This window comes from Protopterus annectens, chromosome 10.part0 (genome assembly GCF_019279795.1).
Source record: "Protopterus annectens isolate FY-2018-M chromosome 10.part0, PAN1.0, whole genome shotgun sequence".
NCBI classification, from domain to species: Eukaryota; Metazoa; Chordata; order Ceratodontiformes; family Protopteridae; genus Protopterus; species Protopterus annectens.
Genome location: NC_056744.1, coordinates 1719428912 through 1719455888, shown reverse-complemented (window position 1 = coordinate 1719455888; position 26977 = coordinate 1719428912). Strand labels below are relative to the sequence as shown.

General features: G+C 38.5%; 1 protein-coding gene across 1 annotated transcript in view; it reads right to left on the bottom strand.

Annotated features, from left to right (window-relative positions):
• Positions 1-5487: 5487 nt before the first annotated feature.
• Positions 5488-26977, bottom strand: part of LOC122812762 (zinc finger protein 391-like) — a 117895-nt gene continuing 96405 nt past the window's right edge. Inside the window, exon 5 of the mRNA XM_044084838.1 lies at positions 5488-6659. Coding sequence (XP_043940773.1) covers positions 5521-6659 — 1139 coding nt within the window. The 3' untranslated portion in view covers positions 5488-5520. The remainder of the gene's footprint in view (positions 6660-26977) is intronic.

Sequence of the window (26977 nt, the reverse complement as noted above, 5' to 3'; positions counted from 1 at the left end):
CATTTGATAAGCATTAAGTATTTTTCTTGTTTTTCTGTCCAACTGATCCAATACCATTTGGGGCCAATCACCCCAAAACTGTAAGTTAGAACAGAAACAAGCAATTGGTTTATAGCTTGGACTTTGTTTTTAGATGTCAGGGCTGTTTTGAGTATTAATTTTAAAATATTCCTTACTGTGTTTTGTATACATCTGTTCATGTTTTATTGTCGAACCTTTATACACACCTTCATGTTTCTGTTTCTTTATATCACATTATGTCCCAGACTGACATTTTCTTGGTGCTGCAGCTTTCCACTTTTAAATGTTGCTCTTGCACATTTATCAAAACCAAATGTCATTTTTATTGCATCTGATAAAGTTTTAACCACTTGCAGTTGTGCTTCCAGTTCATCATCGGATGAACTATGCTGTTGTGTCTTTGGGCTTTTCCCGGTTAGGGGTCGCCACAGTGGAACTCCGGTCCGCTAATGATTGGCAGTAGATTTTTACGTGCCGAGTTGCCATCCCTGATGCACAACCTTCAACGAAGGAACGCCCATTCACGCATGTCTCCACACAGAAGACGCTCTAGCTGAGAATCGAACAGGACAAAGTCTTACTGTGAGGCGACAATGCTACCGCAGCACCACCACTGCAGTCTCATTTGATGAACTATACAGTTTTAAATTATCCAGAAAAAAAAAAAGTTTTTATACTTGGTTGTTCTCTAGGAGTCAGACTGTAACCATGACCTAATTTGATAAGTAGACAGCTTAATAGTTTAAGGGCAAAACAAAAGAGCAGTGGATTAACCTGTAATATCCCCCTTTGAATATTTATCCCTGGATAATAAATTGTCCTTTATCATTAATTAGCTGCAAAGTGGTTTGCCACTATTTCACGGTCACTGTAATGTAATCAATCAATGTAGGGTGTTATCTTATACATCTGTAAGCATTCCTTTACGCCTGAACATTGGGATGCCATCAAATGTTTTTTTTTTTTGTAATCTATCCATGTCATACTTAGATTCTTCCTCTTCCTACAATTCTCGATTACAAGTTTAACAAATGATCCTTTGTTCCACATGACTTTATTTTCTTACTCTTTTGTTCTATTTGCATGATCGAGTTTTCTTCTAAATGACTATAAACTCTGTCCACATCAATTACAATGTATTGTTTATACATCAATGGAAGACAAGTTATTGGTCTATAGTTTTTAAGATAGCTTGAAGTTTCACTCTTAAGGCGGAGTATTGCTTTTCCTGTTGTTAACCCGGCTGGTGTTTGTTCAGGGTGAGCATATAAGTAGTTCTTAGTAAGGGCTAAATCTTCGTGTAAAGATGTTATTACTTTTAGCTAAAAGTTGGGTACTGCATTTGGGTAACTGGGTTTTCCAATTAAGAGCTTTTCTTAATTTTGTTTCAATTTCTCTGGCTGCTCCTTCATACAATTTCATATCCTGCACATTTGAACTTCCTACAGTTTCTTTTACTTCTTATATCCATTCAGCATCTTTGTATTGTTCCGCAGGGTTTTTAGAAATATTTCTTCAGAACATGTTCTCTCTCTCCTTTTTTGGTTGTGTTTCTGTTCCTTTTGCTTCGTTTCCCAATACTCTAGAACATTTCTTTGGACCATCAACAACTCACTTATTTTGTAGTTTTCCTTTATATTGTTTGCACTTTCTTTGCTGCTTCTTTTTCCAGGTGGCTCAAAGTTTCTTTGTCTATGTAATGCTTTTCATGGATTTGTTGCACTAATTAAAGTAAAATGTTATTTGATGCTTTTGAAAATCTTCTTTTCCTCTTATTTTTCTTTTAATCTTTTTGATCATCATCTACCTGGAAATTCTGGGCTTCTTGCATAACAGTAAGACCACACAATTTCTATTTTCTGAAAATATTTTTATTTAAAAAAGCATTAAAATATTATACAATAATGAAATATGAATCATGGTTTTAAAGAACAGAATTTATTTATTAACTAGCACTTTATGTAAGTCCTTTTTCTCCACTTCTGACTTGATTCTCATACCTGGTCCTTTCCAAAATGCTTCTGCTAGTCTAAGCAAGGATGTCAACTTAGTCTTGTTTTATTAAAGGTTTTAACATTCATTATGTTTGGATATGATTCTGACAGAAAATATGACTAAATTCCTATGACTGCAGACCTGCATATATTTTCAATTTTGAGCAGGCCCCTACCTCCGTCACACCGAGGGATATACAGAGAAGTGCCATGCACTCATCTTTATATGTTATTTGATAAGACTGAAGCAGTTTTCTTGTATTCCTGTCCAACTACTCCAATGTTTGTTCGTTTCAGTCATTCACTCCCAAGCTGCATGTCAGAAGAGGAGGAGCAAGCTGATGGACAGCTTGAACTTTATTACTAGATGTCAAGGCAGTTTTTCATTATTAGTTTTAGTATTCTAAAATGTTCTTTACAAAGCTTTGCTCTCGTTTATCTGTATTGCTGACTCATTATCGACTCCCAGATATTTAATATTCCCTCTTATTTAAGCTCTTTTGTGTCACATTTATTTCCCAGGTTATCATGTTAATGTTTTATTTTTCCTACTATAAATGTTGCTGTTACACATTTATCAAGAAGAAATGTCATTATTCTATCATATGATAAATGTCCTCACCATTTGTAACTGCATTTTCAATTGCTTGTCAGGCAAGAGATGCAGTTTTAAATCATCCACAAAAAGTAGGTGAGGTGTCAGTGGGTAAGTCTTTTTTCTAGAAATCAAACTGCAACCAGCCTAATCAATTAAGTAAACAGCTTAATGGGTTAAGGCAAAAAAAAAAAAAAAAAAAACAGCAGTGGTGAAAAATAATCATCTTGGAATATCCCTCTTTGGATTTTAATCCCTGGGATACTAATTTGCCCTTTTTCATGAGTTAATTGTAAAGTTGTTTGCCAGTGTCTCATAGTGATTTTTTATTAAGTTCTACAATACATCCAAATTATCATTTTTTTAACCTGTCCATGCCACACTTTAGGTTTCACCCACTTATAACCCTCTATGAATGTTTTTTTTTTAGTAACAGATGATATTTTGTTGCAGACCATTTTCTTGTTTTACTTTAGTGCCCAAGTGGCGGGAGGTAATTTTTATCAAAAAAACTGTAAACTCTGCCTCAGTTCTAATACACAACTTGCATGTTGTTGGAAGGCACGTTATTGGTCAATAGTTCTTAGGTTGGCTTGCAGCAGCATCACTTTTAAGGAGGGGTACATTTTTTCCTATTGTTAACAAAGATGTTGCAAGTCCTTAGAATGAGAGTTCTGATGGTGTTTTAATGACTTCTTACATGTAAAACCTTTACTGTATTCAACACATTTACATGGTTTCTCCCCAAGTGAGAGTACTAATGAACAGTCAGTTGTCCCTTTCTTATAAAGCACTTACTGCATTCAGTACAGTTCTATGGTTTCTGGTCTGTGTGAATGATATGATGCAACTGAAGGTTAGTAGGACATGTAAAACATTTACTGCATTGTACACATTTATATGGTTTCTCCCCTCTGTGCCAATTTGAATGGCATTTGCATGATATCTTATTTGTGAAACCTTTATTGCATTGAACACATTTATATGGTTTCTCCCTTTTTAATTTCTCCAAGTCTTTTGGGTTTCTAATACCATGATGGGAATGGACCCCATTCCTACGTCAAAGTACGATTAAAGTTCATGAAATTAGTATTGTTTCACTCTTTGATGTCAGCCAAAAGTGCTCTTTGCAGCACCCACAATGTGCCCAGTAATGACTTCTTCTACAATTCGTAGGATGTTACATGAATTGATAACATATCAAAATACAATTGTAAATTCTTTTTTATAAGCCCAGTTGCTCCTACTACTATGGGAACTGTCTGGGTATCTTTCTTCCACATGGCTCTCATTTCTGCCTGCAGATCGAGATATTTTATGACTTTGTATCTCTCTGTACGCAAGATACTGTAGTCACTAGGTGTGGTGATTTCAATGATCAATGCTACTTTTGTCTTCTTTTTTTGGACCACTACATCCGGTTTTCTAGCATCTATCTTTTGGACTGTTGGTATTGGGTGATCCCATGTGATGTACACTTCATCATTTTCTATGATTCTCTGTGGCTCATGTTTCTAGTGTTTTTCAGCCACTTCGATACCATAATGTTTGCATAATCTCCAGTGTAACAATCTCGCCACAGTATTATGCCTATCAGTATACAGTCCCTCTGCCATTAGAGAGTCGCAACCAGCAATAAGGTGTGTGACTGTTTCCAATTCGGTTCCACAAAACCCACATACGTCTGTTTCTCCCACATGTTCAATGGACTTAGTAAACCAGCGTGTACATAGCCCACCATCTTGGGCTGCCAATATTAACCTTTCATTTCTTGATGTAAATTCACCTCTCCTTAACCATTCCTGCATTCATTCTTGATCAACATGAGGCTTTTCTAGAAGTTTTCTATACTTGCAACTGTATTTATGTTTTTTCTACATTTCTTGCTTTCTCATCTGGTCCTTCACCTTATAATCTTTCTTTTGTTTTTTTAGCACATTCAGGCACTAACTTGACGTCACTAAGCTTCTGCTAAATTAAGCAGAGCTGTCATCTTAGATTTATTCTCCTTACGTTTGAAAACTTTTACTACAATTGGATCTTGTGAGGTCAGTAGATGTGTGGCATCCCAAGAGTGCAGATCTATACATGTAATCAATTTCAAGGAGGCCCATCCCTCCTTCAGAACGGGGAATATATAATCTTGGTATATACTGATTTTTATAAATCATTTGGTGAGCATGAAGGATCCTTCTTGTTTTAATATCCAATCTCTCCAACACTTTTTGGGCCAGTCAATCACTCCAAAACTATAAGTTAGGACAGCAAGAGCAAATTGATTTATAGCTTGGATCTTATTCCTAGGTGTCAATGCTGTCTTCAGGATTAATTCAAGTCTTCTAAAGTACTCCTTACTAAGCTTTATTCACATCTGTTCATGTTTTATTGCTGATCCTTCATCAATTCCCAAGTATTTATACACCCCATCTTGCTCAAGTTCTTTTATATCACATTCTTGCCCCAAACTGATGTTTTCCTGGTGCTGCAATTTTCCTTTTTTAAAGGTTGCTTTTGCACATTTATCAAGACAAAATGACATTCTAATATCATCTGAAAAAGTTTTGACAACCTGCAGCTGTGCTTTCAGTTCCTCATCCGATGAGCTATATAATTTTAAATCATCGACAAAGAGAAGATGAGAAGTCAGACTTTGTTTTCTAGAAGCCAAATTATAGCCATGACCTAAGCTGTTAATTAAGTAATCAATCAATGTAGGATGTACCTTATACATTTTAAGCACTCTTTTTATCCATGAATGTGGGATACTATCAAATGCTTTTTTTTCCCCCTCTGTGTGAGTTCTGATGCTATTTTAATGACTTCTTACATGTGAAGCCTTTACTGCATTCAACATATTTGTAAGGTTGTACTGTCCCTTTCTTATAAAACATTATTGCATTCATTACAATTCTATAGTTTAATGTCTACGTGAATGACATGATGGTACCAAAGGCTACCAGGATGTGTAAAACATTTATTGCATTCTACACATTTATATGGTTTCTCCCCTCTGTGCACATTCTGATGGTATTTTAATGAGTTCTTACATATGAAACCTTTACTGCATTCAACACATTTATATGGTTTCTCCCCTCTGTGCCAGTTCGAATGGTGTTTCAATGATGTCTTACTTGTGAAACCTTTATTGCATTCAACACATTTATATGGTTTCTCCCCAGAGTGAGAGTAGAGATGAGTAGTTAGTTGTCCCTTTGTTATAAAACACTTATTGCACTCACTACAACTGTATGGTTTTTTCTCTGAGTGAATGATAAGATGCCGCTGAAGGCTACTAAGACGTGTAAAACATCTACTGCATTCTGTACATTTATATGGTGTTTCCCCGCGGTGCGTATTCTGATGTTCTTTTAGATGTGCACTTTGTGTGAAACACTTCCCGCATTCCATACAGTTGTATGGTTTTTCACCTGTGTGAATGATGCAATGCCGCTGAAGGCTACTAAGACGTGTAAAATATTTACTGCACTCAGCACACTTATATGGTTTCTCCCTTCCATGTAACTTCTGATGGCATTGTAGATTATACTTTTGAGTGAAACACTTGCTGCATTCAGTACATTTATATAATATCTTCCCTGTGTGAACAGTTTGATGGTGTATCAGCTGAATGTTATATGAAAAACATTTACTGCATTCGGCACATTTATAAGGTTTATTCCTTTTTAATTCCTTCAAATGTTTAGGAACCATCATACCATCACAGGACTGGACCACAGGAGGAGGATTCACTTTGTAAATGGTCTGACAGTGTATCAGATTACTGCTACTGTTATGTGAAAGCCACTTGGTGCTTTCAGCACCAGTATATAGTTTCTTCCCTATGTGGACACTATGATTTGTGGCACATCCACAGCTCTGGCTGCAGTTACATCCTGAGTGAAGCTGTGATGCAGGCATGACATGATACTTGCCACTGTCCTGTCCAGACTCAGCACACTTCTGCAGGTTCGCTGCTGAGTGATGTAACTTGGGTTCTGCAAGTGAAGACTGCAGACTGGAACTTGCACTCGACTCCATGCTTTCAATACCTAAAGCAGAAAATGTATTAGCGTTTTTTTTTTTTAAACAAATAAGGCAGATGACTTAACGACAAAAGCAAATGCATACTCTTCAGCCATTTAAAATATAATGGTCTATGGTATCTTTTCTGTTATTAACACCATTATAAAAGCAGAGCAAAGCAATACTAGGATTCATCAAGTAGCTGAACGTTCGCCTATGACTCGCAGCGTTACAATTCTAAAAAAATTATTTTGGAGACTTTCATTAGATCTTCATATGGACAAAATGCCTTTACCATGTTCATGGAGGTTTTATCTGACATTCCCACTATACTTACAGGTATAACAATGGAGGACTATCACATTAACAAATCTTACCTGAACAAAGGGAAAAAAAAACACCAAACAATGTTTTACTTTCATGCAACAGGTACTACATGTAAGACTAAGACACATTCAATTAGTGTTTTCCATCCATTTGTAAGGGTTTTACAGCAACACTAAGACCTAAGTAATTAAGTAATACTAATGTAGCAGACTTGCATCTACTTATTAGTTTTTTTGCCAGTGCCAAACTAGTCTTTTTTATGCCACAGCTGAAGGAAAAATGTCTGCATTTATTATTTACACTTTACTTACTTTACATCATCTGCACATTAGTCTTTGACCAATGTGCTCATGCACTCAGCTGATCAGTGAAACTGTGTCATACTCTGGTTATCTACCACAAACAGTCCATACCATTTGGAAGGCTATCAATCCAACCATATAAGTTTCAAAAGAGTTACAGAGGCAGACAAACTGCAGTAATTACTTTCCTCACTGGGATAAGCTTCCTGTATTCAAAGAACAAAACATGTAAAGTGAAGAAGCATGTTTATCTCCTCTTTTTAAAGTAACTTTCTTACATCTCTTCTCTGGAAAAGACAATCTGTTCGACTGCATGTATGATCTCAGGTGAAAGCCACAGTTCTACAGGGACTGCAGCTACTGTGGGTTTCACTGCTGTTGCTGTGTCATTCCTGACCACTACCCTGCATTAATGTCACTTAGTCAGAAGATGACCTTCCTTGAGACATAGATGTTAATTATGTCACCAGGTATTCCATCTTAAGATACCAATCTCTGGAAGTTTAAACCACTAGCTTACAGATGCAGAATTAACTTATATTCAAATTTCCTAAATGTTCCATCAGAGGCTCTAAGCAGTATTTTTATGCATAGTGTGCCTCCCTGATATCCAATCTGCTGCTCATTCATGGGTATAAAAGGCATATAAATTATGCTGCTGTCCAGAAAAAAGAGGTGGAAGTTGTCTGAAAGCTGTACATGGTATCACATTTCTCAAAATGTCAGAAGATGAAACCCTCCTTATCATAATGCGACATAAGTCTTTACATTTAGGCAAGTATTTGCTATGACCCACCTCTGTAGGCTTCTTTGGCTGAAAGCTGTAGGTCCTAAAATAAGAAACATGCTTTTTCACTTAATTGAGATTAGACATTCAAAGCTCTCCAATTTGCCAGACTAAACTTATAAGGATAGCATGGATGACCTGCCTTTACCTCCCTTCTTTAGACACTCCCTTTGGTGACCCTTCCCAATATATAAAGGCATAAATAGAGTACTCTACAAAAATGAAAAATTAACCCTAGTGGTAGCTTTTTAACTTGATAATGAGAGTAGCTTCATCACTGTGGGTTGTTCCTCCTCTTGTCTGTCTTCAGCCTAGACATCATAGAAGGTACCTTCTAGCATCTGGTTATCAATCATTCACTCTCAAAAGGCAAACAAGGTGTTTGGACATCCTGACAGTGTATTAGTAGGTAGGATGTCCAGGTCATTAAGATTTCTACGGGGAGTAGGTCTTTTCTCACTCACTGGGATGAAGGTATTCCATCATGTAACTCTTCATGGCTGCAGTGAGCACTGCTGTCCAAACTACAAAGATGAATGAGTTGTCAAACACCTCTACTGACAAGTAATGAATGAAAGTGGTAAATTCTGGGTCTATATTAGATCATCGAACACTTAAAAAAAGCGAACAATGATTCATCAACCCCATGTAAGCGAAAGCTTACAAACATTTTCCAAGGGGAAAAAAAAAAAACAAAGTGGGGGACTTTGCCTCCCACAACCCCCTACTTAAATATACAAACTCCAAGATCGCACTACAGTGACGAAAACGGCAAAGTAACTGACGCGGCCAAGCAATTTCTTTCCCAGGGAAAGAATTTGCTTATATGCCGCTTCGTCATTTTGCCGTTTCATCTTTTCAAGTTTGACCAAGATGCATTCGAAAGAATGAATCTTCGGTCATCTAATAGGAACCTGTAAATTCCACTGCTAAATTAACTAAACACTTTGCCATTAATTCTTAATGTGGCACTGACAACTCCATATCAAAATAATGCAGGAAATGAAAGAAATGAAAGAACTAAATATATATATATATATATATATATATATATATATATATATATATATATATATATATATGTATATATAAAACCTCACACTGGTGAGGAAGAATTATTCTCTGGACAATAATCCAAATGTTATTACCACAGGCATAGTTAATGGGACAAAGGGGCAGCTGCCCAGGTGTAAAGTGTTAGGAGGCTTGGTTGGTAGATGTCTATCAGTCTTCAATGCATTTCTAGCATTCGAAAATAAATGCCAGTACATTTGCTTTCAGAACTGAAGGGCTGTCCTACAACTATCTTAACTTCATTCCTCTCCTGAAGGAGAGAACATCAGATGGACTTTTTTTAATGTGTCATGGGGGGGATGCATTACGACCAAGGGTCACTGCATGCCGCAGTAGAACAGCATGCTTCAGCAATGGCTCCTTCAACCAAGCCATTTTCCTGTAATCACCCGGTCAGGCAGGCCTACTGTTTGCTACCTGTAATGCATTAAAACAGAAAAATTAGAATTAAATTTGGGAGGGTCTAGCAATCAGGGAGAATCTAAGATTTGGGAAAGGGCATGGACATACCCCTTCTGCAAGGGCAATGGTCACTTAATCACCACTACTTCTATTATAAGATTTCAGTTACAGAATAACTACTTCAGTTCTCCATCCTTCTGACTGGATGCCTCTAGTTCACTGAACATTTGCAACCTTTATCATGCAGAGAATTCAATGAACTGAGCAGTCAAGTCCTAGATCTGATCCTTCCTCTCTCACGTCAGCTTTGGTTCTATGTCTATATAAAAAATATCTCATCTTTCATCCACCTGACATGATTTGTCAAGCTATTTTTTGTTTTGGAGCAGTGGTGTCAATGCACAGAGTTCTGTATTCATATACACCCATGAACAGTTTCCCTTGATGAGTTTCCTTCTTTATAGATTAATTTTTTCTGGGGATAAAATGGCATGAAACAAATGAAAACAAAATAGCACAACACAAATGTAAAATCAACAATTTAATACACTTGTGCTGACTCAGCACTTTCGTCCCTTCGAGAGACTTCATTAGACTAAATACACTGACTCTAATGATCATGTCTAGTCACATGCTCTAATGGCTCGAACTTCTTCTTTTTAGATAAACTATGACATTTTCTTTATCATTAAGCCCAGGACTAATACAATCATGCAATTTCAGTTGCCCACTATACTCTCTTCAGCCTAAGTCATCTAGCACATCAAACTTATGACTTAGTCTTTAACATGACTAATGAGCAAGAATACAAAAGTTGATTTACATTCATTACAATGCTTAGTTAAAGCATTAGAAAAATCATTGTTTTGCATTGCATGAAAATCCCTATACATTCTATTGTGGAGTTCCCTGGATGTTCTGCCCACATAAAATGAATGACATCCAGCACATTTTGCTAAATAAACCACAAACCTAGACTTACATAAAGAAAGCACAGGAATCTGAACCATTCTGTCACTTATTCTTCTAGCATTAGACTATGTATCAATAAATTTACAATAGTTGCAGCCATGGCAATTGACCCTTTCATACACCTTTACCTCCCTAAATAAATGGGTTTTGATTTCAGTCTCAGTTATTTCCAGAATTAAAAAACAGGTCCATCAACTATGACAGGATACCCAAGTTAAATTCAAATAAACACATGCATAAATAAATAGAAGAGGTAAAATGGGTGCGGAGGTGGTTATGGTTATTGCATATAGTTATACAAGCAGGTACAGGAAGAATGAAGGAACAGATGAGTGGGCTGGGAAGAGCAAAAACCAGGTCAAGATTTTAAGGAATTCATAAAGCAGGACGTCACCTTAGATAAGCTAAATAAAAATACTGGCACTGGTTAAAAGTACAGTAAAGGACAGGAAGAAACACAGCATGACATTTATAAGGATTTGGAGAATGCATAAAAGTTGATTTTTGTGGAACTGTTGAATGACTGACTGGCTTAGAAGAGGGATAACAGATGATATAGTGGGGTACATGGTTACAAAGTTTATTTGGAAAAAGGGAGATAAAAGATTTAAAAAATGGAGAGCTATTGCTTTACGCAGTGCTGACTAATGAAAATACTGCAGGTAAGTATGACGGGAAAGAATGGGAAAGTATATGTATGATGTAATGTATGGGATTCTAGAAAAGCAGGTGAATGACTTATTATATTCGATAAAGATTTAGTAGGGAATATTAGGTTAAAGAGGGGTTCGGCTTAGTGTTACTATGAGATATAGTTAATGCTAATGATAGATGATGCAATTGCAGATGATGATCACATGCTTACACTGAGGTACTGTTTACAGTTTTACAGAGCTTAATATATATAACTACAGTTATTTGGAAATCACTCCACTGTACTGTGACCTGTTTTGTAAGGGATTTGCTTTTGACCCTTATGTAAAATTTAATTTAACAGGAAAATTATTGGACATGAAATTATTTATTCACAAACTGAATTTAGCGTATTTTTTCAAGGACCACAAACTTAATTTAGGGTCTAAATACATTTTGGAGACCTCCAATTTTTAATCCTCCTTAGGCTCCTTTTTACTGTATGTGAAAAGGCGTGTAAAAGGTATTTGAAGCTTTTAGCCACAAAAGCTAAGACAAAGGTGGTGGAGTTGTTTTAATAGACAGTCCCCTCCCCCCAAAAAATTTACATTTGAACATTGTTGAAATTTTTGTTAGCATCACCAGAAATTAAATCAATATAGCTTACCATTGTGTTGATGTTTGGCTCTATGATTTGATAAGTAGTTATGGTTTGAAGGCACATTGTATGACTTTTTGAAAGTTGAGAAGCCTGTTATTCCTAACATTTTTGGAATACCAAAGGTACACAAACATGTGGTGGCTCCACCACTGCACCCAACTGTCGCTGCAGGTGGTTTTAAGACAGAACCACTAGCTAAATTTGTGGACCTTACTTTCAAAACTTTTTAAATGATAAAACACATTTTAAAGGATACTTGGTATTTTTGAAATCAAATTCAAAATGTAGTGCTTGATGAGGGGTTAATGTTTCTTCTTGGTGATGTAAAAGATGATTCTATGGTCATTCCCCATCTTGAGGGTGTACAATGGTTCAAAGAAGCCCTAACAGCATGTTCGAATTTAAATCAGAATATTAATTTTATTTTGGAGAGCATGGAAATTGTTTTGGCCAACAATTTTGATTTCTTTGAATATGTTATAAAGTTTCAGGGATGGCCAGGGCTGCTGAGACTGCCCTGTTTTTTGCCAACATTATATTATGGTTGTGGGAAAAATTGTTAATTTTTTCATCACATTTTTCTATTTTTAAGGTGTATTTCCGTTATTTGGATAACATTTTTATTTTATGAGATAGAAGAATTTCTGAAGTATATTAACACTACTTCTTTCTTGAAGTTTTAAAAGCTAGTATGAGAACAAGGAAGTTAATTATTTGGAAGGTAAAATTAGTAAAAATGGTGAGAGGAACAGTTTTCCCTCCATGGTAAATAGAAAGGGGACCTATTCACATAGTTTGTTACACTACAATAGCCACAAACCCCCTTTGCAAAACAAAAAGAAACAGTGAAAAGGCAAGTGATAACATTGCCACAAATTACTGCTGAAGATATTATCTTCCTTAATGAGGTTGAAATATTATGATAAATGTTTTTAACATGCAATACCCCACTGACACGATTACCACGTATGAGGAAGAGGTCACTAGAGATGGATCTACACTTTAAAAGCCAATGTTAAGGGGTGATTTCAATTATGACAAAGAATCCATAAACACCGACCTTCAGTTACAAAATTACGAATGATAACAATGAATGTTTTTAGGACCATGGTATGTGAATTTAATAGGGTAACTAGGAAAGTTAAGGATACATCTGAAAGTAATAGGTAGAATATTTTTGAACCCAAGTGGTCCAAACAATTATTGATGAATGACCCTTGGTAGTTTATACAACTGGTACTAACATGAAAAGATTTTTTTGGAAATGGCCACAGTACCATGCAGAATGACAACCTGGCTATGAAGGACTTGTTTAAACATAGTAGCTGTGCCCAGTGTAGATATGTATAAGACAGGTGAATTTTACAATAGGAAATTTTCCAAGGATGAACTACACTAGAGGGGTATTTGACTTGGCTCAGTGTTCATCATGTGCTGCATTTTACATTTGCAAACGAAGAAGGCTTTGAGAAAGAGAAGTTATCAATATGTACATGCAGTAACTAATGGGGACAAAGGAAATATATTACGCAAACATTCTGAAAAATTGACAGTATTTAAAAAATGTTATGTTTTGAAAAAGTTGTCTTCTGAAAAAGGAGGTAACTTATCTGCTTTCTTGGAAAAACGTGAATTATACTAGCAGTTATTATCAGACACCACAAATTCACCAGGTATTTATGATAAACTGTCCATTAATATTTTATTATTATTGAATACAATGAAATTATATATTTAAAGATTTTTGACAATGTGAATGTTGTATTAGAATATATTTGTGGGTTATTTTTGTGGTTTTATGTGACTTTAGGTAATTGAATATTATGATCACTAGAGGGAGCCAATTTAAAATTTATTTAAGGGTAACACAGAATGCGCTTTTTATCTGATGAAGTTCATGTTTTACTAAGTGAATGAAAGCGTTTATGGTTTTAAATAAACACTCTGAACTTTTCTCTGGCATCTAAATTTTGTTTCGGTTGATGTAGTTGGATTTTTTGGTGTTGCTTCTGACAGTTTAGCATATTAACTGGTTTGGGACATTTTGAAAAAGTATGGATCTGGTAAAGGATTTAGAAAATTGGTCAGTGTATAAAAATTCAAGGATGCTTTATAGTAAACAGAAAATTGGGAAGATACGGATGGAAAAAAGGAGTTAGGTAGGGGAGTTACATAAATTAGATGTTTTTTAGTAAGAAATGTTCTGGTACTGACAAGCAATTATACATAAATAGAAGAAACTGAAGTAGTTTAAATAGGTTAGGTGTAAAAATAAGGAAAATAGCAAATACTTAGTGATGTAATAAAAATAGTTGATATTCACTTTAATATGATGGAGGCAAGCACTTGAGGATTACTTTTAGTGGTAGTGATTGTGTAGAATGACATGGGAAGAGATAAAAGGTAAATTAAAACAGGCTGATTATGGAGAACTTAAGTTGCTTTATCAGAAGAAGGCTTATTTGATATGTGGGACTTTGATGGGAACTACAAGGTATGTTGGAGTTAAATTAACAAAGGAAAAATAATTTCTGGGTCTGGTCGTCCTTTTTTTGGAGTAGTTTGAATTTAATTAAATCCCATAAGAAATACTTTATACACTAGAAAATATAAAGGGGAATTGAGCTCAATACTTTCTGGGGTATATTCTTGTACTCTTTACATTTCCCTTTTTACTTCCTGGGGTATTCTTGTCATCTTTACATTTCCCATTTTACTTCCTGGGGTATTCTTGTCATTTTTACATTTACCTTTTTGTAATGAAGAATGTCAATGAAAAAGAAATATTTTGTATAGGAAATATAGTTAGTTTGGGGAGAGTTATTGAGAAGATAAACATTTAAATTGGGAAGACATAAAAAAATTAGTATTAGCAATTTTCATGGAAGTTAAATTGGATGAGCTAAGAAAAATGGAAAAAAAATGGTACCAATATATTATGTTGAAGATTTATTTATTTACTGAGGGGAAGAAGTGAGGAAAAGGAAGGAATACAGTACATAATTTGAGTTATATAACTATATATACAAGAATGATCATTTTTGTGGATAACTTCCTTAAGGAAGTTGACTTAAAAGTAAAAAGAAGTGTTAGGCCTGTGAGGTGAAAGGACATGTTCAAAAAGGGAATGTGGTGTAGAAGAAAATGCATGCCATGAGTATCTGCAATAGAACAGAATAAGAAAATTTGGTGTAGATATAGATTTTAAAATGTAAGAAGGTAAAGAGGGTTAGTACTGAAATCATGATGTTTGAGTAAATATTATAAAAAATGTAATAAGGACACTATAAGGTTAGACAAGATAATTTTTGGCACCCTGGTTCATATAATGAAAGAAGCAGGAAGATTTACATAATGAGTGTTGTTCAGGTGAAGAGTAGAGAAAATTAAGACTATGACTATGGGAGGAAAAAGAGGAATTAAAGTTCTATATAACAAATCAAGACAGTGGTTTGGGTTTTGTTGGTAATTACTTCTATTATTCTTTATAATTTATTCATTTTAATTTGCATCAAAAATGGTATGAACAATTGTTTGATTTTATAAAATTATGTCAATATTTTTTAAAGAACCCCTAGTCATAGGTTCATACTAGACTATCTGCCCTGGGGCAATTATAAGCCTAGCCAGATTCTGTATGGCTTACGCCACCCCTTGATTTGAGTATACTGTGCCCTTTTTAAGGTTTAGTTTACTGTGCCTCTGTCTAATAGTGACACGGGAGTAATCCCTGGGACAAACCTACGATCCCCCATCCACCTATCGAGATTCTTCTTGAAGAGATTCAGTGAGGTGCTCTGCCTCACATGAACTGGAATTCTATTCCAGAGCGAAGGGAGCCTCTGGGTTATGAACCTGTCCCTCCAGCAAGTTCTATTTATTTCTGTGCTGAGGTTCAAGTCCCTCGAGCGTGTGGCTCTAAGGGATTTAGATTTACTGAGGTGGAGCATGTCCATTAATTCTGGATTTGACATAGCTTTGTATGTCAGGCATAGATCGCCTCGAAGTAGGCGCTATGCAACTGAGCAGAGTTGGAGTTTTTTTAACCGAGCAGCATATGGCATCTGTTTGAGACCCTTGATCCTCTTGGTGAGATACTTTTGGGGTCTTTCTAATTGCTGCAGGTGTCGGGTAAGGTACATCCCAAAAGGGGCATTGTATTCTATAATGGGCCTGATGCCACTGCACACGTCCAATATGCCCAGCCAGTGGGTACATTCAGGATGCTTATGTGTGCACTTGCATCATGCTTCAGAGCAGTGATAATCCGCACTGATGAAATACCTAGTTTGGTACGAAAGCGCTCATCTTAACTCTTTGCTGCTGTTGTTTTATTAAAGTTTGATTTTATGCTACGACTGCCTGTCAGTTAACTTTGTTTTTTTCTCAAGTTTGGTGTTTTGAACTGGTTGTTCTTTCTTTTCCTACGACTGAAATAATCCGCACTGCACCTGATTTGCAGATCCTCATTTCCTGTCCAAGTCGCAGACTGTCATTTTGTTCCTTGTAAAATTGTGATAATTTTCAGATGCTATTCAGGGTAACAGCTACCTGTGCTAGTTCTCTGTGGACAGTGCCCACCTGGTATTACAAAGAGAACAAACATATGCTAAACATTCTATACAGCCAGCTCAAGCAGCACCCAGTGTAGGTGCATTCAGGAACGTGGATGCTTTTTATGAGCTGGCAGTGGTCCACACTGGGAATACAGGGCCATGATCAAAACAAGTGTAGGTTTGCTAGGATGATTTGCAATGCCACAGCCATCAACATCTCCAGCTGTGGGAAGCAAAGGTGAAGCAGGAATGCCCTGGTATAGTAAGAGTTTGGCACTGGTATAATTTTTCAATGTATAATTTTAAAACAAACTCTTCTTATAATTCAGAGCAGCATTTCTAATAACAGCTGCTTCTTCTGAGAGGTATTAGGACATCCCACATCAGCTACTGTTGGGGGTAGTGCATTTGTCCTGTGGTTATTGATTATGTCACATATTCCAGCACTCATGCATTTACGGTGTACTGCACATGGTTATTCTACTATGATGTTGTGAGAACCATTTTGAGTTTCTGCTCAGCAGCATTTAGTTGTGGGACTGTAGCTTCACACTGTTGTTTGGCATGAGTCACTTACACCTGCATCTGACTGACAGCCTGTCTCTTTGGCTTTCAGCAATGGTAAAGCAAAAAGGCCAACTATACTGGCTACTGCAGGAGACTTGCCTATAGACAGAGTATGATTTGCAGGACATCTTCATGTATCCGCTGTCTCCCTTTTGCAGGTTAAGAAGACTACAACAAAAGGACTTGGTATTGATTTAAATAAAGGATTTAAATAATGGTTTATTATCTTTGAAGGAATTTGTTGCCAAAGATTGTACTAATTTAATAGTGAATTCACCTGGCAATGTTTTTAGTGATGTTGAAATGTCAGTTTTTCAATGTGGTCTTAAATTTGTGCCCACTGTACTACCTAGGAATCATATTCTGCAAATGGAAGTGTTTCAGTTAATTAGAAAGCTGCTGTCACTCGTCTGGTCAGGATGAAACAGACAAACATCATGGGTTCCTGTTCAAGCAGTTTTATTATATACAAACACATTGTAAATGAAGCTAAGTACCTTTAACTTATAAACAAACTAGCTATCATGCACATAGATGTTAACACTATGGCTGCACTGCTAAAATGGCACTGAAGTACGTGTTTGGTATTGATATGCACACACAGATCTTGGAATTGCTTCTTAAAAGGTACAGCACACTTAGTATTCTACATCCTCTCTCTTTGAAAAAATAAGTTATGCATTATTGACGACATTAATAAATATGCAATTTACAGAAAAGTTACATTGTGCAATTATACAAAGCAATATGCGTATATACAAGTATGTCCAAGTTACTGCACACTTCAAACTAGGCTTTGAAATGCAACCATATCTTGTGACATAAAATTAGCAACTGGGATTGTCTCTGCTGACTGTTTAACCTTAGGGATGTTGGGAACACCTTCAGGAACAGTATCAGCAGTCAAGACACGTTCTGGAACAGGAACATTGTCTGGATTGTTCTGAGAGTTAGAGTCTTTATCTCAGGGACAAAGCTGCAATATCAGTTCTGCTAAAGGAAGTTGTCCGTGAATTCTCCAATACTCCACACCCTTGGATTTTACAAAATAGGATCTCAGCTCTGCACATACTCGTTACTTGACCAATCTGGTCAAAACCTTTCACCGTTTGTATCCTCACTGTCTCTCCTTCTTTCAACAGACAAAGAAGTCTGCTTGATTTGCCATAGCTGGACTTCTGGAAAGAATGCTTTCTGGATAATTGGGCTCTAATTCCTTTGTTGTTTTTAGCTTTAGGCCTCAATAAACCTTCCCTCATGAACATTTAGAAAAAACAAACCCATTCCTTAGTCCCCCCTTATTATTTCTACGTTTGGCACCTCCCATTATAATCAAGCAAACTGATGACATTCTAAACCTTTCCCCTTAACACAAGCACTGTTGCACGACATCTTAAAATGTATCCTAATTATACCAGTGCCTAAAACCTTCCCTCTCCTCATCATAAGATTTCAGATCAATTTCAATGCTGTGCTACTGACAAAAAATAACTGAAAGAATGATCTACTACCAATTTAATGGTGTGTAAATAGATATGGCCTGCTCAATTATCCCCAATGTCGAGTACGACTAGGCCTCAGCACCTTTACAGGCACATACATAGTTACTGGCAAAATATACTCAACTACTCAACCAACTTGGCTTTGTCCCAATTCTCAAAGGGCTTGAAATCTATATTACACAGAGTATTTAAAATTCAGAACAGTAACTACATATCAAATCCAGGTATCCTAAATGCAATGGTTCTGCAGGGATCATTTCATTTTACCATTCAATTTTCATCATTCATTTAAGAAATAATGACCTCCTATCACCTAAAATCAATTACTGCTATTGCAGATATGCTCCTTCATGGATCAGGTCCAATTTCTACAATAAAAGTGAAACAACTGCAAAGTGATTTCAATGCCCCTTTCAACTGGTTCAGAGAAAAACTCAGTGTTTCCAAAACTGTCAGTATGCATTTTGGAGTCATTCAAAGCTAGCAAAGGACCTAGTTTAAAAATAACAGACATATAAAATAGATGTTTTTATTATGTTTATTTTTTATTTTATTTTGCATTTGTTTACTGGGATAGTCTGTCTGGACAGCAAACACCCTTTTCAGATGAGGCCCAGGGAGATAAGCTCCTTACAATAACAGTTTATGAATATGCATAGACACATTACAGTTTTAAAGGACTTGAACAGACAAATACAAACTATTGAAAAGAAACCAGAGAAGGGCTGCTTAGAGACAAGGTCTCCGGTCAAGTTCAACTGCTGGACTGGGATCCAAGAATAATTTTGTTTTGGGGATGGAGCGAGGGATGTTGAACTGCATGAAAACAAGCCAACATGGATCTAGCTTTACAGAAGTACATAACTTTCACATCCAATATAGTCTGTTTTCATCTGAGTAAATCTTTGAGACAGAGTCCAAAGCTATAAAAACACCTGGGTGGTATCAAGGAAGATATTCCTGAGAATAGTGAAGCCAAAAATTGTACGAGCCCTTAACTGCACATCTAGTTTGTAGTGTAAAACAAAGGTATGGACAGTAGACCAAGTGGCTGTTGCACAAATTTCAACAATAGGTACATACCCAAAAAAGCCACAGACATACCAACCACCCTAGTAGTTTTCTCTGTAAGGCCAGTTCCAAATGCCTGTATATAAACCTTATATAATCAGAACATCACCTGGACAACGTTACTTTAGACACATGTTGACCAAATCTGGCTTTGGATATGGTAAGAAAAAGCTGATCAGACTTCATTTCTTCTTACAAAGAACAAAAGATTTTAAGAAGTTGCTGATAAATATCTAACAAATGCAACATGTATTCTCCTCTGTTGAAATACTGTGGGAAGAGCTCAGGCAGATTTGAAGTTTTGGTTCAGGTTTGCATTAAAACTGCTTTTGTTATAAAATGGAGGGTTAGTTCTCACAGAAAAGCTGTATTTGTGGAAAATGAGATAGGAGGTTAATAAGATGTTGTTTAGGTATGAGGCAATAAGATCTCAGCATGGTTGGTATCAGTGTCTGAAAATATTAATTGAGATTACTTAATTGAGGGACCATTCATGAAATAGGAGAACAGACCTGCTCAGTTTGTCCACTAGCACACTGTAAGTTTCATGGGATCTGCATTGTGATTAGAAAGTGATGGGATGATATTGCTTATTGCCACATTGTCATGGATTTCCAGCCTAGAGAGTAAGATAGGGTTTCTCCCTGTTTGTTGATGCACCAGCTAAAAGCCATGTTCTCCCACTAAATTGAAATCACACCCTTGGGTAGGGAGTCCTGAAAAGCCTGCAATGGTAGGAGGACAGTCCTCCCCTCCAAGACACTGAGGTGAAGTCTGTCCTCCGTCATTGACCATGAACCTTGAACACTCTTCCCTCAAAATGCCTCCACCCCAAAATGGAAATGTCTGAGATTACTGTAACTACTGGCTTCAGCTCTGAGACTAAGTCTGATCTTACTTCAGAGTTGAGAGAGTAATGGAAGCTGTTACAGTCAATGTGGAGAAGACTACAGTGCCTATGTAGGGGAACTACCATGTGGACTCAGATCCGAGGACTACTGACCTGACAAGTGGACTGGTTAAGGAGGCAGCAGTGGCAGGATAGCAGGGACCAGACCCAGTGCCCTCAAAGGTGTCAGCACTGGGAGGACCCCCAGTTGAATCTGGATCTTCAGGAACATCCACGGCATCCTGTTGATATCTACTTCTGAAAAACTAAAGGAGCAGATGGACCTGAAGGATGAAGCCACATATGATAGCCGAGAAGGTCACTTCTTTTGGAGAAAAGGAAGTCTAGCCTCAGGCTCACAGGTTCCAGTGAAAAACATGGAGGAATGGAATGAGACTGACTCTGGAAAAATTCCTGATCCAAACGTCTTAAGAGCAGGACTCGACATAGTCATCAGATATGGCTACCTTGTACAGGATGTCTTCTTTGGTTACTTTTCCTTGTCTTTCTCCTTAACCAACTTACCCTCATCACTCTTTGGAGCTGGAGAAGATGACTCTGCACTAGTTGGGTTTGCCCTCACCCTCCTGGCCAGAAAGAAGGCCTTTTAAGATCAAACTGATCAGTCACCTCTGAAGTGCTAGAGCACCAAAAGATGTACAGGCCTTGCACTTTGTATCCAGATGGATGACATCTGAACAATAAATTCACAAAGAGCTAGGATCCTGTGGGGAGAATATTATTGCCACCAGCCGAACATTTTTCAAATTCAGTGGCCTTGTTCTTCATGATGGAAAGGAAAGTACAGTTTTGTACCTACCATAAATGTAGATGTCCGATAGGTATGCATCTGCAGTCATAACATATGGGTTGTCCTGCCTCAGGCAGCCCTTCGGTCGGCCGGATTCCAAAGTCTGGGTCTGGCCTCGGCTGATGTCGCACTTTCCCCGACGTCAGAGCGCCTGGGGTATAAAAGCATCAGCCGACGCCATTTTCCTCAGTTTTTCTTGCCCCAGATGCCAGGTGCCCTCTATGAAGGCTAAATTTGGATAAAATGCCAAAAAATTCCAAACATATTGCAAAAATATATACATATATATATATATATATATACATACATACAAACAAATACACCATAACAGATTCCCCCAGCTAGCTAATGGAGGGGTAAGCACCCTAGGAATACCACAGAGGGGAAGGAGGGAGGGTAAACCTGACTGCAGATGCATACCTATCGGACATCTACATTTATGGTAGGTACAAAACTGTACTATGTCCTTCAAGGATGCATCTGCAGTCATAACATATGGGTAGAATACCATAGCCAATCTGGGGGTGGAGGTACTAAGAAAATGATGGTGTAGTTAAGATACCCTGCAGGACTGCTGTAGCAAAACCTGCTCTGGATCTGGAGTATAAAGGTAAATTGTAATGCTTGGCAAATGTATGCACGGAGCTCCATGTAGCAGCTTCTAAAATGTCCTTGGTAGCCACCCCTCTTAGGAAGGCTGTAGTGGTGGCTGTGGCTCTCGTGGAATGAGGCCTAATGTTTACAGGAACAGTCTTTCCATGAAAGGAGTAACAAAAGCGAATGCAATTTCCTATCCATTTTGAAATTGTCTGTTTGGAAACTGCTTTTCCTTGTGCCCCAGCAGCATATGCTACAAACAGTTGGTCAGTCTTTCTGTAACTTTTAGTTCCGTCCAAATAGTAGCGTAATTGTCTGTGTATATCCAGAGTGTGTAGAAGTTTCTCCCTTTTATTTTGTGGATTTGGGAAGAATGTAGGCAAGTGAATTGCTTGGTTCAAGGATACCCTAGATACCACCTTTGGCATAAAAGTAGGACTGGTTCTCAATGAAAGTTGTCTTGATGAAAAATAAGAAATGGCTGCACTGCCATTAAGGCTTGTAACTCAGATACTCTTCTTGCTGAAGTTATGGCCAGAAGGAATGCAGTTTTCCAAGACAGAAACTGTAGATCCGCCGATGCTGCTGGTTCAAAGGGAGGAAGTGTTAGTTTCTCCAGCACAAAGTTAAGGTCCCAAGTAGGTAAAGGTGGTTTCCTTGGAGGATTGATGTTTTTGATTCCTCTGAGAAATTGTCTTAAGGGAGGATGCGAGAAGACAGGTGGATTTACATTGTATTCTGCTGAAATTGCTGAGGCATGTATCTTAATGGAAGAATAAGACAGGCCATTGTGGAACAATTCTGCTAAGTATTCCAGTATATGTGCCATGCTCATCACTGTCACATCTAGGCCTTTTGTTGTGTTCCAAATGAGAAATCTTTTCCATTTTGCTGAGTATGCCTTCCTTGTGGAAGGACGGCGAGCTTCCATAATAATGTCCTTTACCCTCTGGGATAAGCTATTCTGAGGAGGAGTCATGGTATTCTCCAGGCAGTTAGCTGCAAGGTTTTTAGGTTGGGATGCAGGATCTTGAAATTGTTCTGCGTCAGAAGAAGTGGCCATAGGGGGAGAGGCCACGGTTTCGTCTGTGACAAGCTCTTCAACAGTGGGTACCAGTGCTGCCTTGGCCAGTCTGGAGCTATCAGAATCACTCTTGGCTGTTCTGCCCTGATCTTCAGTAAAACCTTGGACATTAATGGGAGTGGTGGGAAAGCATAGACTTTTCGAGCTTTCCAGCTGAAAGAAAAGAGAGTCCACCTTCCATGCTTGTGGGTGGTATGTCCTTGAGCAAAAAGTCTTCAGTTGATGATTGTGGGGTGAGGCAAACAGATCTATCTCCGGCCTTCCCCATGATTGTGTTACGAGTAAGAAGATGTCTGGGTGCAGCATCCATTCATGTGCATCCATGGTAGTTCTGCTTAAGCTGTCTGCCAGAGTATTGTCTTTCCCTGGCACGAACTGGGACTGTAGTTGTATATTGCGTTTCAAGCAAAGTTCCCATAGATTCATGGCCAGTCTGCATAGAGGGTAGGAATGCATGCCTCCTTGTTTATTTATGTACCACATAACTGTGGTGTTGTCTGTCCTTATTAGCAGGTGGCCCTGATGAAGGAAAGGTAAGGTTTGAAAGCCTCGATTGCGTGTATCACTGCCAACATTTCCTTTTGGTTTATGTGCATGCGCAGCTGTCCTTGAGACCATAGCCCTTGGATACATTTGTCCTCCATGTGTGCTCCCCAACCTCGGTCTGAAGCGTCCGTGGTGATGGTTTGTTTTGTTTTGGTTTGTTGAAAGGCAATCCTCTGTTGGACTGGCAGGCTTGAGCCCACCACAGGAATTCCTTTTGAAGGCAAGGGATGAGTGGGATCAAAGTTTCTAAGCTGTGACTGTGCTGAGTCCATACACTCCTTAGGTACCATTGCAATTTTCTCATATGCAGCCTGGCTTGTGGAATTAGAATTATGCAGGATGCCATGTATCCCAGGGCCTGCAGGATTTTCCTTGCAGTCAGCTGAGTTTGTCTTGTCAGATTCTTGAAGTAATCCGGAAGTTGTTTTTGTTTTTCTTCTGTGAGAAAGGCCATTTGGGTGGTTGTGTCTAGATCTGCACCCAAAAAGGTTATTCTTTGGGATGGAACAAGTCTTGATTTTTGGATGCTGACTGTGTATCCCAAGGCCTGCGATAGGTGGATGGCATAGTCCAAGTCCTTTAACAAATTTTCCTTGTTGTCCGCTTGTATAAGGCAGTCGTCCAGATATGGGTAGATTTGAATCCCCTGAAGTCTGCAGTGTGCAATTACTAATGCCAGGCATTTCGTGAATACTCTGGGCACAGTAGATAAGCCAAAGGGCAATGCTGAGAATTGATAATGCTCTGATCCTGCAAGAAATCTGAGGTGTCTTCTGCAACTTTGTCGAATAGGGACATGCAGGTATGCCTCCTTGAGATCTAGAGTCACCAGCCAAGACTCCTTGCCCAGCATGGGAAGAAGCTGCTGTAGGGTCAGCATCTTGAATTTTGGCACAATGAGGTAAGTATTCAGTGCGGACAGGTCGAGAATAGGCCTCCATTGATTTTCTTTTCTTGGAACAAGGAATAATCTGGAATAAAATCCTTGGCCTTGTTCTGAAAGAGGTACCTTTTCTATGGCTTTCATTTGTATTAATTTGGTGATTTGCTTCAAAGCCTCTGCCCTCTGATTTGGTGGCAGGTCTGGCATTCCTTTTCTTTTTGGCAATGTGTGGAAATGGAACCTGTATCCTTTGTCTATTATTTGCAGTGTCCATGAGTCCCTCGTAATGTAATGCCAATTTTTTGAGAATAAAGAAAGCTTTCCGCCCAATGGTGCTTCTAATTGAGCCCTGGTCGGCGGAGTCAAAATAAAGTCATTGAGTCTGTCCTGGTGTAGCAGTTGTTGTTGTTGTTCCTGCACCACCTCTCTGGTTGGGAGGCTGCCACTGACGGCCTCTGTAGGAGCTTCTAGCTTGCCCTCTACCTCTGGCACGCCTGTTCCTGCCTCTCTGGGATCTGTCTGAGTCCGGAAAGGACCAATTCTTAGTAGGCCAATTTCTGCTGAATCTCGGTGGTTGTACCTGCAGAAAGTCCTTGACTGTTTGCACAGATTTTGCCTTTTCTTCAAACTTCTTTAAGACCTCCTGAGCCGTGGAACCAAATAATTTTTGTTTTTCCATTGGAGCATCCAGGAGCTTAGCTTTAACATGGTCCGGTAGAGATTGTTCCTTCAACCAGGCATGCCTACGTAAAACTGCCCCTGTCATAGCTGACCTACATGAAGCTTCCAGTGCATCATAACCACACTGCAAAAAATGGTTGCTAACCTGCTGTGAGTTATGTACCAGATCCTGAAGTGATTTACGGTCAAGGGGTTCAGAGGAGGAAAGCTTCTTATACAATTCATCTAACAAATACTCTTGGTACTGAATCGTATGAAATTGACAATTTAATGCCCTCATGGAAAGAGTTGCAGAAGTATAAACTTTCTTTCCCCATCTCTCTAAAGCTCTAGACTCCCTTTCAGAAGGCAAAGGATTTTTAGCAGTGGCAGCTGCAACCCCTTTGGGCTCTGGGAAATAGTTTCTGGGTCTGCAGTGTGGGCCTTGTACAGGTGCAGATGAGAATCCGGGACCCTGTAGTAGCTATCAGGTTTGGCAGGAGCCGGAGGGAGAGAATCAGGGGCTGTACTAGCATCAGAGTACACATCAACAATAACATTCAAAACAAGAGGTAAAGCTAAAGGCCTATGCTGAGGTAAATGTAAAAAGGTCCTTAATCTTTCTAGAATCAGAAAATTCCTGGCCCTGCCATTGAAAATGTTCTCTCATAGAGTGCAGTGTCTCACCAAAAGAAAACTCTTCAGGAGGGGAGGCCGAAGGAATAGATTCTTCAGCATCAGAATCCTCGTAGGCCGAATAAGCCTCCTGCTGGTGGTCTGACAACACAGATCCATCCGTAGACTCATCTGAAGAGTGGGGGTCAGAGGGCTCAACCCTGTGCCTTTTGTCTGGTGGTGGAAGAGAGCCCCTAAGCTCTTCAACAGTGGGTACCAGTGCTGCCTTGGCCAGTCTGGAGCTATCAGAATCACTCTTGGCTGTTCTGCCCTGATCTTCAGTAAAACCTTGGACATTAATGGGAGTGGTGGGAAAGCATAGACTTTTCGAGCTTTCCAGCTGAAAGAAAAGAGAGTCCACCTTCCATGCTTGTGGGTGGTATGTCCTTGAGCAAAAAGTCTTCAGTTGATGATTGTGGGGTGAGGCAAACAGATCTATCTCCGGCCTTCCCCATGATTGTGTTACGAGTAAGAAGATGTCTGGGTGCAGCATCCATTCATGTGCATCCATGGTAGTTCTGCTTAAGCTGTCTGCCAGAGTATTGTCTTTCCCTGGCACGAACTGGGACTGTAGTTGTATATTGCGTTTCAAGCAAAGTTCCCATAGATTCATGGCCAGTCTGCATAGAGGGTAGGAATGCATGCCTCCTTGTTTATTTATGTACCACATAACTGTGGTGTTGTCTGTCCTTATTAGCAGGTGGCCCTGATGAAGGAAAGGTAAGGTTTGAAAGCCTCGATTGCGTGTATCACTGCCAACATTTCCTTTTGGTTTATGTGCATGCGCAGCTGTCCTTGAGACCATAGCCCTTGGATACATTTGTCCTCCATGTGTGCTCCCCAACCTCGGTCTGAAGCGTCCGTGGTGATGGTTTGTTTTGTTTTTGGTTTGTTGAAAGGCAATCCTCTGTTGGACTGGCAGGCTTGAGCCCACCACAGGAATTCCTTTTGAAGGCAAGGGATGAGTGGGATCAAAGTTTCTAAGCTGTGACTGTGCTGAGTCCATACACTCCTTAGGTACCATTGCAATTTTCTCATATGCAGCCTGGCTTGTGGAATTAGAATTATGCAGGATGCCATGTATCCCAGGGCCTGCAGGATTTTCCTTGCAGTCAGCTGAGTTTGTCTTGTCAGATTCTTGAAGTAATCCGGAAGTTGTTTTTGTTTTTCTTCTGTGAGAAAGGCCATTTGGGTGGTTGTGTCTAGATCTGCACCCAAAAAGGTTATTCTTTGGGATGGAACAAGTCTTGATTTTTGGATGCTGACTGTGTATCCCAAGGCCTGCGATAGGTGGATGGCATAGTCCAAGTCCTTTAACAAATTTTCCTTGTTGTCCGCTTGTATA